The sequence below is a fragment of the Hippopotamus amphibius genome, chromosome 17, assembly GCF_030028045.1.
Source record: "Hippopotamus amphibius kiboko isolate mHipAmp2 chromosome 17, mHipAmp2.hap2, whole genome shotgun sequence".
NCBI lineage: Eukaryota > Metazoa > Chordata > Mammalia > Artiodactyla > Hippopotamidae > Hippopotamus > Hippopotamus amphibius.
The window spans coordinates 52,706,530-52,720,539 of record NC_080202.1 but is presented as its reverse complement, the minus strand read 5'-3'; the positions used below and the strand labels follow the sequence as shown (position 1 = coordinate 52,720,539).

Here is a 14,010-nt window from a genome sequence, read left to right as displayed (position 1 = left end):
GCAGCGCTATTTGTAACAGCCCGAAAGTGGAAATGCCCAATTGTCCACCAACGGACATCAGTGGCTGACTGGTTAAACAAAATGTGGCCCATTCCCTGGAGTGTCATCTGGCCAGGAGAGGAGTGAGGCAGTGAAACACTGCCGCGTGGTGAGCCTCAAAACCCAAAAACGGGCTCGGTGAGGAGTCGAGACACAAAGGGCCTGTGTCACAGGATCCCGTTGATACAAAACGCCCCGAACAGGGAGATCATTACAGACAGTAGATTCGTGGTTGCTCAAGGCTGGAGGGAAAGGGGAGTGACCGCTGATGGGGACAGGTTTCTGGAGTGACGAGAAGTTCTGGAATTAGGAGTGGTGGTTGCTCGACCTTGTGAGTGTCCTTGAGGACAGAGTGGCCTGTAGGGGGCCACACAGGCCTGGGCCCCTGCCCTCCCTGTCCAGCCGCCCCTGCTCCAATGTTGTGTCCTTGTTGGAGGCCATGTCCCTACTGGAAGGCTGGACCAGTTCTTTCTGCCCCTGTCACCCAGGGCAAAGCCACCACCCTGGGGGACAAGGGCCCAACCTGGCTCCCGAGACCACCCAGCCTCTTTTCAGGGGCACACGTGCCGTCTGCAGGACCCTCGGGCTCCCAGGCCTCAGTCGTGCTGAGCAAGGGTGGTGGTGATTGTCCCGATGTTGTCCTGTCTTAGCTGCCCCAGAAAGAGCCAGCCTGTGTGGAGCCAGACTGTGCTGGGGGGAGGGAGGTGGCCGGCATGTCGCCTGTGTCCGTGAGGAAGCGTGTGCTGCCGCCACCCCTGCCTTCCCCTGGGGGAGGGGAGTTGTCGTGTGTACTGAGTTCCACTGTTAACCCAAAGACACAAGGCCGGTATTTGAGGTTACCGAGAGAGTACCAGGAATTTTTAAACTCAGAGCTGAAGGGTGTGTAGCCGGAGGTGACTCACCGCTGACCTGGCTGCCTGCTCGCAGGGTAAGCGCTGGGTGGGAGGGCGTTGCCTTGTTCTCAGATGCCTGTGTTCCTTACGTGGTTTCGTCCTGGGTGAAACCTCGTGGCACCCGAGTGTGGCCTCTCCTGTTCCTGCTCCCGATGGCCTGCTCCTGAACCCTCCTCGGTGCCAGGGTGGCCTTCCCGCTGCCTTCCCGCGGTGCCCTGAGGCCTGGCCACCTGCCTGCCGCCCGCTCTGTTCATACTCCGTGGGGCCTTGGCGGTCCCCTGGGGCGGTGGCTCTCGAGCTGATTATCCTACTCACCCACTGTTTGCTCTGCTGAGGCTGGGTCTGAGCTGCTACTTTAAACCTGGTTTTTCAAGTTTAGGGCCCACCTGTGCTGTGGACCCAGACCTGGGTTCCCAGGCCTAGTAGAAAGCCCAGGGACCTCCTCCTCCCCGGGTGGGGTGGGCCTGGGAAGGTCTCCCCACCTCATGTTGTCCTTTGAACCCAGAGAAGAGGGGAGGCTCGTGGTACCCAGGAACAAGGTGCAACTCCAGCCGGCCCCATGGCTCCGAGGACCTTCACTAGCCCGCCTCCCGGGACCTGGAAGGGACCTGGGTGAGAGGACAAGTGAGTGTCCACGCCGATGCCAGAGGCTCCCCAGGAATGCTAGTTCGGGGCACAGCCTCGTCCCAGGGCAGGGATGACCATCTGCTGCAGCTGGCCCAGTGCCCCTACAGTGCTCTGGGGTCTACCGCCTGGTGGCTCGCACACGCTCACACCACCTTGCAGACGTCATGTACATGTGGCTTCCTGCAGCTGCTTGTAAAATGCACTTTGAAAATTCCTCGCATGGACCGGCTTGCGCAGCCACTGGCTTGCAACTCAGAGCCACGTGCCCGCTCCCGGCATGCGCACCCAGGGACACAGGCGGGGGCTCCGGCGGGCAGAGGTGATGAGGTGCGTCCCAGTGCATCGACAGAGTCTGGGGTGCAGTGGCCAGAATCGTCAAGAAGCTTCACATACTCTTCTTGACAGCAGGAATTCCTTTCCTGAAGGACTTGCTATTTGTTGTTCTTGTCATTTTTCAAATGTTCTTGAATTAGTTGTGTGTGGCCTTTTAAGGAAATACGTGTTTTCAGTTTGATCCAGACATTACGATTCTGGGGTCTCGAGTGTGGTGAACGGTGCCACTTGCTCTGTGTCTTATTTATGAACTTTGTGTCCCTTGAGAGAGCCCATAGGGCCGGAGGGTGACCTGTGGGTCTGAATTTCCTGTGTGCGCCATCCTTGACACACAGGATGGCGTCCCCGCTGAGCAGAACAGATCTGGGTGAGCTGAAAGGCCTCAGTGGTGCTGGGAGCCTCACCCCACTTGGGAGCTGCAGGTCTGTGCCGGGCAGGTCAGGGTGGGGGCAGCCTGGCCTTGTCCCCTCGGCTGCCTGCTTGTATTTTTCTCAGTGGTTGCTTTTCAGCCAAGGACAGGGTCCAGGGACCTTCTGTCCCCTGTTGTCCTTGGCCAGTTCCCTGACTCATAACTGCCCGGCCGCAGGGTCGGGATGGGGTAGAAGTGGGGTCAGGGCCAGGAGGAGGTGAGACTCGCATCCTGTCCTGCTGGGGCTGCTTAGCCTCAGCTCGGCCCTCGGCATGTGGTTGACCATCAACTGTACTGACCACAGGTGGCCGTGGTGGGGGCAGGGCCTTCTTGTCCCCAGGTGCCACCCCTCCCTGCCCTGCTGCACCCAACAGCACCGTCAGGCCTGAGGTCAGGCTGCTATTTGGAGCCTAAGTGGAAGTCACTTCCAGGGATTCTGGGCCCCCGACAGGTGACCCACTGAGCCCTGGTGCTGGTGTCTGTGGCCATGTGGGCATGAGTGGTGTTCAATAAATGTTTATCACTTTGGGTTGGGGGCTTGTGCACCAGGAGCTCCGGGGCCTGCCCCTGCTCATGTCCGTCCCCTCCATCTCCTCCCTCCCGGCTTGTGGACAAGCATGGCCCTGGAAGCAGACCCTGTGTGGCCGGCTCTGGTCCCTGTGGGCCACCCAGTCACAGCCCAGTCACTTAGCTTCCCGGAGCCACATGTCCACGGGGGCATAGCAGCACCCCAGGGCTGCTGGGAGAGAGAAGGGAGGCTGGGGGCTCACGCATACGGCCACACATGTACCCACTCAACACCCACGCACAACACGGCCACACACGCTCACACCCACATGCTGTGCATCCACGCACGAACTCACCCCCATGCTCACAGCCACACAGACACCACGCTCACACCCACAGGCTCACGCTCACGCGGCGTGGCCCTGGCCCTGCCTGCAAGCATCCTTTGCAGCTTCAGGCTGGGCCTGGGCATCTTCCTCTCTCCCTAGCAGCCGTGAGCAGCTTGGTGCCTTTGGTGCTGGCCTGGGCCCCCCCGGGGTCTGTGCTTCCTCATGTGGTGCCTGGGAGGGGGTCTTTGCATAGACAGCCAGCTGGACACTCGGCCCAGGGCCCAGTGAACCCTGACTGTGTGGTCTGAGCCCATGCCTGAAGGTACCCGCCAGCATGCCCATGTCTCCATTTATTGATTGACTGATTGATTGATTGATTGCCACGCTGCACAGCTTGCATGATCTTAGTTGCCCAACCAGGGATCGAACCCGTGTCCTTGGCAGTGAAATCTCGGAGTCCTAACCGCCGGACCAGGGAACTCCTCCCATGTCTTGTGATGTGAACATGCAGTTGGCTTTGCAGGGCCTGTCCCCTGGCACACAGTGGCTCCTCCCAGCTGCCAGGTGACCCTCAGGGCTCCTCCGGAAGCACTCTCTTCCCTTCCTCCTCCCTCAACAGAAATCAGTGCATCCAAGGCAAAGCCAGGCCTTTGGGAACTCACCCCAGCAGTGCACTGAGAGTGAGAACTCAGGACTCGGACAGGAGGCAGGGCACCCAATGGCCGGAGAGGCTGCCCTCGCGTGTGCTCCAACAACAGAGAGTGACCCTGGGAGGCAGGGCTCCAAGTCCTGCAGGGTGGAGGCCAGCACTGTGGCCACTTAACAGCCCGCTGACCTTGGACAGCCTGCCCCAAGGGTTGGAGGAGATCTGTCCTTAAGCTGCCTGCCTGTGATCAGCGGTCACCATGTCCTGTGGTCATCGGGGCTGACAGCACCGGCAGCTCATGGAACAGGCCAAGGACCAGGAGCTGGCCTCCCCCAGAACCCAGTCGTGCTTCTGGGAGGGAGAGAGACCCCGGGGGATCATGCGTGTGCTGTTGGCGTGATCCTGCAGGGTGGGCAGTGTTGTCCCATAAAGGCAGGGGCCACACGAATTGTTCTGCTTTCTGGCTGGCCTCATGGGGACCAGGGGCGCTCCTTGTGGCTGCCCCCAAAAGGACCGTCTGGATCACGTGACCTCTGAGTGGCCTGGACGGGAGCAGGGGAGGGCCGTCCTGGTGTAGGCAGCACCTCGGGACAGGGTTAGTCAGCAGGTGACTCTCCCCAAAGGCAGGGACAGGCCCTCCTCCATGTGGCCACAGTTCATGGTCAGTGCCTGCCACCGAAAATGGCTGCGTAGCAATGTTTGCCAATGAAATGAATGCAGCCGCACTGCACATTCCAGACCCACCTTCTGCAGAGGAGGAAACAAGCCATTTGTGCAAGGGGGTCCTTCACGCTGACGCGGTGGGTGTGGGTGGTAGCCCTGAGGGTCTTTGGAAGCAGGTGCCGTGTGTGCCCCAGCCCAGAGCTTCTGTTCCATGGTGTTTTTTGGGGGTGGATTTTGGGGTTCTGCTGACCGTGGTGTACCTTGGGCCATGGGGTCCCTCCTTCCATGGCCGCTCCTTCTTCCACGCCACATCCCGGGATGCACAGGGGCTGCATGTCACAGCTGCCTTCTCTGCCTGGTCCCAAGGTGGGTGGGCAGGTGGTGGTTGGCACCTGTGAGTGAGAGGAGATGTGTGTGCTCACGGGGTCGCACGTGGGGTTGAAACCTGCCAACATAGGGTCTCTGGTCTTCTTATCTCTGCCGTGAATCTCAGCTCCAATGCAGACACCTGAGACTCCTGAGCCCCCAGAGACACCAAGCGGCTGTGCATCCTTGTCGTTCTAGAATATCCCATCTCCTCTTGGTGGCATCACCTGGAGAGGCACCCCTCCCCCAGCACACACCTGCCTGCCTGCTGGTCCCCCAAACCTCAGCAACTCCAGTACCTGGCCCACTGGTGCCCACTCCCTGGCCGTGGGGGGGGTGGAGGGGGAGGGATGACAAGATAGTGATTCTGAGTAGCTCACTTTCTTACTGCTTTTCTCTCCTACCATCTACCTTCCAGGGGATGTTCTTTTCCAGATGGCTGAAGTCCACAGGCAGATTCAGAATCAGCTGGAAGAAATGGTGAGTCCCAGCCTCCTAGTGTGGCCCCTGGGGGGGAGGGGCACATGCAGGTGGGCAGGTGCCATCAGAGATGAGGGGAAGAGCCAGATGTGTGCTTTGGCCATGTTTCCACTAGGGAAGGATGTGCTGTCCTGTGGTCATTCCCAGAGAGGTGGGACATACCCAGGGTTCAAGACAGAAGTCACACACCAGGAAGGTGACCACCATGGGGGTTGAGGATATACAGATGGACCTGGGAGAAAAGGGGAAGGGCCAGATGGGGTCTTATGCTCAGCTGGCCTTGGGGCCAGGCAGGGACACCTCGGAAGCACAGGTGTGCTGCGACTACAGGCCCCGCCAGGACCCATCAGGTTCACAGCTCCTGTCAGCTGTGTTACCCGCCAGCACGGGAGAGTGGGGACAACAGGGAGCTGCTCTCTGTCTCCCCGTGGGAAGCAGAGTCTCCGTGCCCATCGAAGGCCAGGTTTCAGTTCAGCGCTTACTCGCAGGGCCACCTGGCACCACGGGGTCCACCTGTCCATGCAGGGTCGTCGGTTCATGGATCAGACAAGCTCCTCTCTCCCGTTGGGGTGTCCAGCGGAGCGGGTGCCGTGGTCGTGGTGACCACCCCCTTCTCCCCGGGAGGCTCCCTCCCTTGGGGTGCACGTCGGAGCTGATGGCTGTTTTCTCTCCGTGTGCAGCTGAAGTCTTTTCACAACGAGCTGCTCACGCAACTGGAACAGAAGGTGGAGCTGGACTCCAGGTACCTGAGTGTAAGTAGCCCTGCTCCGTACCCGCTGGGCACCCTGTGCTGCTCGGGCTCTGCTGTGTGTGAATCCTTCCCTCGGTCTGTAGGGTTTTCAGCTTCCTGTGAGCTCCCCTTCTGCGGACTCCTTGCAGCCCCTCTGACATCCATGCCTGTTGGAGACTAAATGTGACCCCGTGGGTGGACCCTCGTGTCTCATGCCCCATGTGCCAGGTTCCGCTGCCCCCGCCTCTCAGCCGCTTTTTGTAAAGGTGATGATGTGAGGCGGCCATCCTATGGAACCGGCGTGAACTCCTCTGACCTGCTGTTGTTTTGTCGCATTTCCTTGTCCTGTCACCTCTCCCAGGTTGACAAGAAGGGCCAGGGGCCAGGCTCTGTCGGTGTTCATTACACAAGTTCACACGAGGTGCTTCCGCCCTGGGTGGGAGAGAGGGAGGCTTGGCTGGTTTTCCCAGCCCTGATCGTTATCGCCGGGATGGGCAGAGCTGAGGCCTCAGGTTTGCAGCTGCGCGATTCCTGCCGTCCACGGGGCTGGGGCCGCTGGGGCCCGGTTGAGAGCAGGCGGGGCACACCGGTTCATTGCCTGTGTTGTGTTTTGTCGTTTGAATCTTAGGCTGCGTTGAAGAAATACCAGACAGAGCAGAGGAGCAAAGGTGATGCGCTGGACAAGTGCCAGGCCGAGCTGAAGAAACTCCGCAAGAAGAGCCAAGGGAGCAAAAACCCCCAGAAGTACTCGGACAAAGAGCTGCAGGTAGGACTCAGCCGCCACATGCTGGGGCTGCGCCTGCAGGGACACACAGGAGCGCCCGGGACCCCGGTTATGGTGTTGGGGCTTCTTGGTCCTTCTAGTGAGTGGTGAAGGGCAGGCGCTCTTGGCTGTCCCCAGCACTGACCCCTCTCATCCTTGGGGGGCGAGGCCGACCCCTCCCGATGAAACTGGGCAGAGCCAGGCTCCACTCTCCTGGGGGACTTCGGGCAGCAGGTGCCCTGTGTGTTGGAGCCAGCAGGACAGCAGCCCCATTTTGCAGCCTTGGTGGGTGCCGGAGGGCTCTCTGCCAAAGTAGCAGAACCCAGAGGGAGTCTTCCCGCCTGTCTCACTGGATTCCTGCCTCAGAGAGAGACTCAAGAGTGTTACTCTGATTGACTTGTGAATACCCACCCCCGAAACGGGCCCAGAGCCTCCGGCAGGCAGACCGTGGCCAGGCCAGCATCTCAGGGGTCCTGCAGCGAGAGGCAGATGGCATTGCAGGGCATGGGAGGGGCAGCCCAGGTCACAGGCATTACATACTGGAGTGGGAGCAAGGATTTAGGACAGTGTGGCCTGGGACAGGCATGGCCCCGGTACACCTGATTCACCAGAACCCCACAGCCAGTTGACACAGTTGAGTCCCAAACGGTGCTTTCCAAGGTCGCACGTCTCAGATAAGGAGGAGAAATAGGACAGCCCCCAGTGGACAGCAGTAGAAGCTTCCCCTGGGCGCAGGTGTTCACCCCGAGGTGAACCCCTCACCTCCTGAAGCCCCACCCTTCCTGCCAGCGATGAGGGCAGTGAGCCTGGGGCCACTGCACACACTGCTTGGGGTCCTTTGTGTGTGGTGCACACGCATGCCCCGTGGTGCCACCGCCGCTGCCCACAAGCGCCTCTGGAGCACGGGGCCAAGAGACCGGTGCTGCCCACACGAGCGCAGTGTAGACAAGCAGGCCGCCTACTCCCCCGGTGCGCCGGGCCTCTGCACCCCTCTGTGCCTGGGCTCCCTGTGGAGAAGATGGGTGGGACAGCGTGGCCAGTGAGAACCACAACCCGCCATGTGGGAAGCCGCCGAGCCAGGCTCCTACAGCCCTTACTGAGGCGTGTTCCTCACAGCGTCGCAATAACTCAACTCCCGCCTCTCTGTAGTATCCCCACCCCTACCCCGAGTCAGACGCGTTTCTCTGCATCAGTGGTTTCCCGAGCATCACCTTCAAGGACTGTCCATAACCCATCACCGCCTTCAGGCCTCCCCACCGCGGTGAGGGCACCGCTGCAGGGGGCCCTCCTGTGTCACCCCCACCTGGGATCCGCTGCTGGGAGCAGGTCACGAGGTCAGGGCTGGAAAGACACCTGCACTGGTGTGTCCGTTTTTCTGTTCTGTCCCACCCTTGACGTCTTTTGCTTCCTGAAAACTTTGACCTGCTGCCTGGGAGGGCAGTGGCCTCCTCAGCACCCGGTCTGAGGGTTGGTTTGGAGGCCTGGTGATGGGGACAGGAGGCTGGCTTGTCTAGGGGTTCAGCCTGTGCACCCCCCTCTCCTCAAGATGCTTTTTTTTTTTTTTGATAACAGCTTTATGGAGAGGTAATTCACATACTGTAAAACTCACCCATTTAAAGTACACAATTCAGTGGTTTTGCGTGTGTTCATAGAGTGTGTAATCGTCACCACAGTCCATTTTAGGATGTTTTCGTGGCCCCCAAAAGAAAGCCATTCTTCAGCAGTCCCTCCCTGCCCCCCAGTGGCGTGGTCGGAATCATACAACATGAGGCCTTTTGCGTCCTGGCGTGAAGCTTTCAAGGTGTGTCCACCTCGTCGTGTGTGTCAGTGCTTCACCCCTTTTTATCATCGAGTACCCGGGCTTCATTCCTCTTTACGGCCACGTACGTGGAGGCTCTGTCCTGAGCCAAGGTCCTCTCCTTGGACGAGCTGACCCTGCTACAGCCAGCTTGCTGAGAGGCGTCAGAAGGGCCTGTGCCCTGGCCGGCACGTCTCTCGGCTGGGAGAGGAGAGGCCAGGCGGAGGAGGTCAGTGCGTGTGGGCTGGCGTCATCCATAGTGTTCACTCCTGCACGACTCGGAGCCACACAGGCATGAGTCATCTCAACTCTGCTGCCTCTGGTTCCCAGCCACCCCCCTTGTCCTGAAGACCCCTCCACCCACTACAAAACCGCTCTACTCGAGAGAGCCCTGACCGTTGCACTCTGGAGCCCAGGCCTGCAGGGCCAAGAGGGTGGAATCTGCTTCCCCAGCGGTGCAGGGCTGGGAGGACACAGCAGGGCTCGGCAGACCCTAGGCTCTCCGTACGGGATGTTGGGTGGTGGTTCTCTCCTTGCAGGGGGCCTCCCAGCAGTTCCCCTACTTGGCAAGGCCGGCCCCGTGCACCCTGGCCTCCTGGGTCCTGGGAGATGTCCAGTGCTAACCTTTCTTCCCATGTCCAGGGGTCACCTCACAACTGAGGCTCCCCTCTGCCCTGTCTCCTCAGCACAGCCCTGCTGCCTCCGGTGAGGCTCGGTCCCCTCCCAGTCCTGCCCTGAGGCTCTCCCTCAGGGACCTCCTCTTCACCCCCCAGGTGGCCTGTCCCTGCCTGAGCACAGCCGTGAGGCCCCAGCAGTCGGTTTGGGGTTTGGATCCCAGCTCTGCCGCATGTGCACTGGCTGTGTGGTCACGGGGAGCTCCACATCCTCTCTCGATTTCCCCGCTTGTGAGGGGTGTACCTCCACCTTCCTCCCATCTCTGAAGGGCCCCGGGCCCTGGACAAAGCAAGGTCACCCCTACCTATTCAGCGCATTTCCTTGGTTTTCCTCTTCTGTCCCACCCCCTCCCTCATCTTTCACTTTCCCAAACTCACCCCCACCCCCTTCCCTCCCCGCCCATTAGCATCCTGAGGGTGTTATTGCAGTGATTCTTCTCCAGTAACCAAGTTCCTCTTGAGGGAGACTGGGGGCTGTGTTCTGCGCTGTCCCTCTTGGCGTCCAGCACAGGCTGCTTACGTGGTGACAGGTGGTACATGATGTTATTTCTAAGGGTGGGAAGCAGAGCGACGGCCCGACCAGTGTGTTTTTTTGTTTTTTTGTTCCCTGGTGGTGCTGAACCTGAGACCCAGGCTGGGGCATTCTCAGCATCCCTCACGCCATGTCTCTGCAGGAGAGGGTGGGTGCTTGGTGTGCTCTGAGCCGGCGAAAGGCACGCTGGCTGCCTGTCCTGTGGACGGTTCTGGCCTGCCTGGAGATGCCCAGCCCACCCAGGCAGGTGAGGGCTCCTTGGCACCTAGGGCTATCCAGACTGTAGTTCACAGCGCTGTCCTGGAGAGCCTGGCCTCACCTGGACCTGCAGGATGTCCTGGCCACTAGACCTGCTTGCTCCAAGCAGATGTGCTTGCACGCTGTCACCAAGTGGGGCGGGATTCCAGATTGTTTGGGCCCCTGGGGAGGTGGGGAAGGACCCCAGGCGCCCATGGTCCCCCTGCTCCCTCAAAGTTCCTTCCATGTCCCCCGGGTCTCTGGCACTCTGGGGACCTTCACCAGGGCCTGGGCCACATGTAGCCCAGTGGGCAGTATGTGCAGGTGGGGGTGGCCCTGGGCCCCACGGCTGGCACAGGGGCCCCACCTGGGCATCCCCAAGCCACAGAAGTCTCTGGCTGATACGAGCTGCGGTACCTCTTGGCAGAGGAGGTGGAACACCCAGACCAATGGAGCTCCGCGACTCTGGTTTCCAGGTGTGGATACACCGCCCAGGACTCCCACAGATGGTGCCAGTGTGGGCTGGCTCAGTGCTCCAACACAGGTGGACTTGCTTGGGTCCATTCCTAGGGTCACTTGTGAGCCTTCTGGAGCCCCTGGCCCGTGTGTTCCCCCTCCCTGACTGGAGCTCACTGAGGAGCTCACCAGGGAGGGTGGAGAGGCCCCCGGGCACCCGCCAGGCAGGGGTCGACTGGAGCACCTGCGTACCTTCCCTGAGGCGCCTCTGCTGCCGAGCAGGGTGGAGGCTTGTCCCCCAAGAGCATGTCCATCAGTCCGTCAGTCCAACTGTGATGGGTTCCCAGTGAGTGGGACTGGGTCAGAGCCAACCGATTTCGGGAACTGCTGATAATTGAGACTGTGTTTTGGGATTTCCACAAAGAGAATTGATTTTAATTATAGGTCAGGGAACAGGCACTTAGAGGCATCTGGGGCACAAACTAGGACAGAGGGTTCTTTCTAGAAGTAGGGAGCGCACCAAGTGCTGACCACACGGCCGAGGTCATGCCCTACACCTCTCGTCGCTGTGCTCACCAGGCCAGGTGCCGACAGAAGTGCCCGTCTGTGTGGAGGCGAATACAGGGGACAGTCTTAGTGGAGGATGTACCATGTGTCCAACAGTGTGGCGACAGGCCTTGTCTGGCACCCTGTCTCTGGCCCGGGGACCCCTCCCCAGGAAAGCGGGTGCATGGTTGTACTGTAGCCTGACCATCAGGTTCTCAAAGCTTCAGGGTGATTCTGATGGGCAGCCAGCCCCCTGGCTGGTTTGCAGCCTCCAGGGCTTTTGACGGAAGGTCAGGGCTGGGGTGTGGCTGGTGCCGTGAGCCGTCCCGGGTGCAGCACTTCAGGAAGCAGCACCAGGTGCAGTTGGTCAGGCTCTGGGTGCATGTCCGCCCTTATAGATCCTGAGGGACTTGGCCAAGGATTTCTACTGTTTCTGTTTCCTTTGGCCCCACCCCCAGCCCAGCTCTGATTAGACAGGAGTCCTTGTTCTCCTAGGGACATTGTGACCATTGGAAAACCCAGCAGTCGTCCATGTCTTTGGGATTCATGTTGGTGTATGGCCAGCGGGGGTCATGGGGAGGCAGTGTGTCCTTCCCATCCCATGTGCAGGCCCTGAGCTCTGAGGGAGGGGCTGCCAAGACCGCAGCAGAGGTGAGAGCCCAGGAAGAGAAGGCTGAGGCAGATGGATGGGTGTGGGGGTGGGGTGGGGTCACCCCCAGTGTGGGCCACACCTGCTGCCTGAGCGCAGAGGGCCAGGGCCATGGACCGTCCCTGCCAGCCCAGCACCAGGCTCTCAGCAGCCCAACACTTGGAGCTGCTGACCCAGCCAGGCTCCTGCCTTTGGGAGGACAGAGGGCCCGACCACCCCAGTCCCCCTTCTGCCCTGATCCGTCTTCCCCATTCCCTCTCTGAGGTGCGGAGAGCAGGGCCTCCAGTGTTCTGGGTGTGGGGTGTGGGCTGCCGCCAGGGCCTGTGTTAACTGAAGCAGGCGGTTCTGGCAGTGTGCTCCCCGTCACTGGGCTCCCTTGTTCCAGGAGGCGCATCCAGATTGCGGTCTGAGAAAGGGGAGAGATTCGTTCTATTTAAAGGGATGTGTAATTAACAAAGCAAAAACAAAATAACCATAATTTAGATCTTCAAAAAAGATAATGGCAGAGGCTGCTCCCATTAGCGCATGGAGTTTGACGGCAGTGGTTTAAGCTCCTTATGAGTCTGCTGTTCTCATTTTAAAAAGCTCTTCAGTGTGAAAGGCGGTCTGTGGACAAGGCACCGCATCCCAGCAGTGGGACATCTTTCCTTGGAGTAGAAGCAGTTAGGGATCCTCCTGGGAAAAACAACTGAGAAGCCAGAGGCCATTGCAAACTCTTAGGGCTTCTGTCCAGAGATGGCATCAGGATGCTCAGTCCTCTGGGGGACTCGGTCCCCTCCCCCAGTGCCCTCCCATACCTGTCTCCAATTCCCCAGATCAAGCCGTGCAGCAGGCTGCCAGCCTGGGCTGCCTACTTGGATAGCACCATGGGAAACCTGGAGCATCTTCTGCTGTCAGAGCTGGGAGGGCTTTCAGGGGCAGCACTGGGCACACCGCACCTGTCTTTTTGCACTGAGAGGTGGGCATGTAAAAACATGAGAAGAAACAGGTGAAGCATTTTATTTAGCAAAACATGCCTAGAGTGCTATTTAGGCACGTGGTTGTTATAACAAATACTAATGAGGTGTTTTGCATTCCTCTTTTCCTGCTGAGTCTTTAAAATTGGGTGTGAATTTTGTACCTGCAGGACCTCCAGGGTCATGTGAGGCAGGGGCTGCCATGTTGGGTGGTGATGCTCTGGCTCAGCCCCTGAGGAAACTGAGGCCCGAAGGGTCTAGAGACTTGGTGGGGGTCACCCAGCAAGGTGGGCACAGGAGCCCAGGCTCTACCTTCCTCCAGGTCCCAGGGCAGCAGAGCAGACCCCAGACCCGGGTGGTGTGGGTCCTGGAAGTTTGGCACGCTCCCTGGCATCTCCCCGAGGCCTTGGTTCCGAGTGCTCACAGGTTGCTGAAACCCATCCCCTTGGGTCTGAAGCCTTTGTCGGCACGTCCAGCCCACTGGTGTGGACAGCAGTGGCCCCACATTCTCTCTTGGGGCCTGGGCATGGGGATTACCATGGGCTCATATCCTCCCTGGATACGCCAGCATGCAAGCTCACCGGGTGGGGTATGGGGAGTGGGATCTGTTTGATCACGGACCCACTTGCAAATCTAGTGATAGCTGGGGGCCCTTTTTCAGGAAAATGGGAAGCCCAGGGCCCATGGGTCCCTGATGCCTGCAAGAGGCGCTGCACTTTCTGCCTGAGGATATGCTCTCAGCACATTCCCCGTAGAGCTGATTACTGGCTTTTCCACCTGCTGGACCATGGGCAGGAGGGCATGGTTGCCCTCTGTTCAGCCCCGGCCCCAAGTGTTGCTTGGAGCTCTTGTGCTTAAATGAGATTTTTAAGGGTCCTTCAACAAGTCACTGAACCACTGCCATGGCCCCCCCGCCAAGCTTCCCCCACTGACCCCCCGCAGCTGGCCTCCCTATTCTTGGCCTGGGTACCAGGTGCATCAGACCAGGGAGGAGGCACAGGCCCGGTCAGCAGGATCCAGGGAAGCCACTGGCTGCTCCCAGAACATGCCCAGTGACTGAAGGTGGGGGGGGGGGGGTGTCAGATTTTGGCTGTAACTTCCCGTACATCACAGCTAATCAGGTTCCCTCCTTGTCTCCTTGGAGTAATGGTTACCAGTGGTGACAGCTGAGGCCCAAGGATTCTGCTGTCATTCACCAGCTGTAGCGGTTAGGGGCAGCGTTGGGGTTTTGAGAAACGTGGGAAAGCCACGACGGCCTATCCGGTGAGGGAAGCCAAAGCCTGGGGTGTTTTCTAGAACGCCCCTCCCCCACTCTGAGTCACTGGCCTGCTCCGCAGAGGAGAGGAGACATGTGTTCTGATCACTTTTGTCTTCTCG

The 14,010-nt window shown here is 59.7% G+C and overlaps 1 protein-coding gene across 10 annotated transcripts in view; it reads left to right on the top strand.

Moving 5' to 3' along the window:
* BAIAP2 (BAR/IMD domain containing adaptor protein 2) overlaps positions 1–14,010 on the top strand; it is a 71,763-nt gene that overhangs the window by 36,608 nt on the left and 21,145 nt on the right. For all 10 annotated transcript variants that reach the window (XM_057714135.1, XM_057714137.1, XM_057714140.1 and 7 more), the window contains 3 exons: positions 5,231–5,292; positions 5,973–6,044; positions 6,651–6,788. In XM_057714135.1, coding sequence (XP_057570118.1) covers positions 5,231–5,292; positions 5,973–6,044; positions 6,651–6,788 — 272 coding nt within the window. The remainder of the gene's footprint in view (positions 1–5,230; positions 5,293–5,972; positions 6,045–6,650; positions 6,789–14,010) is intronic.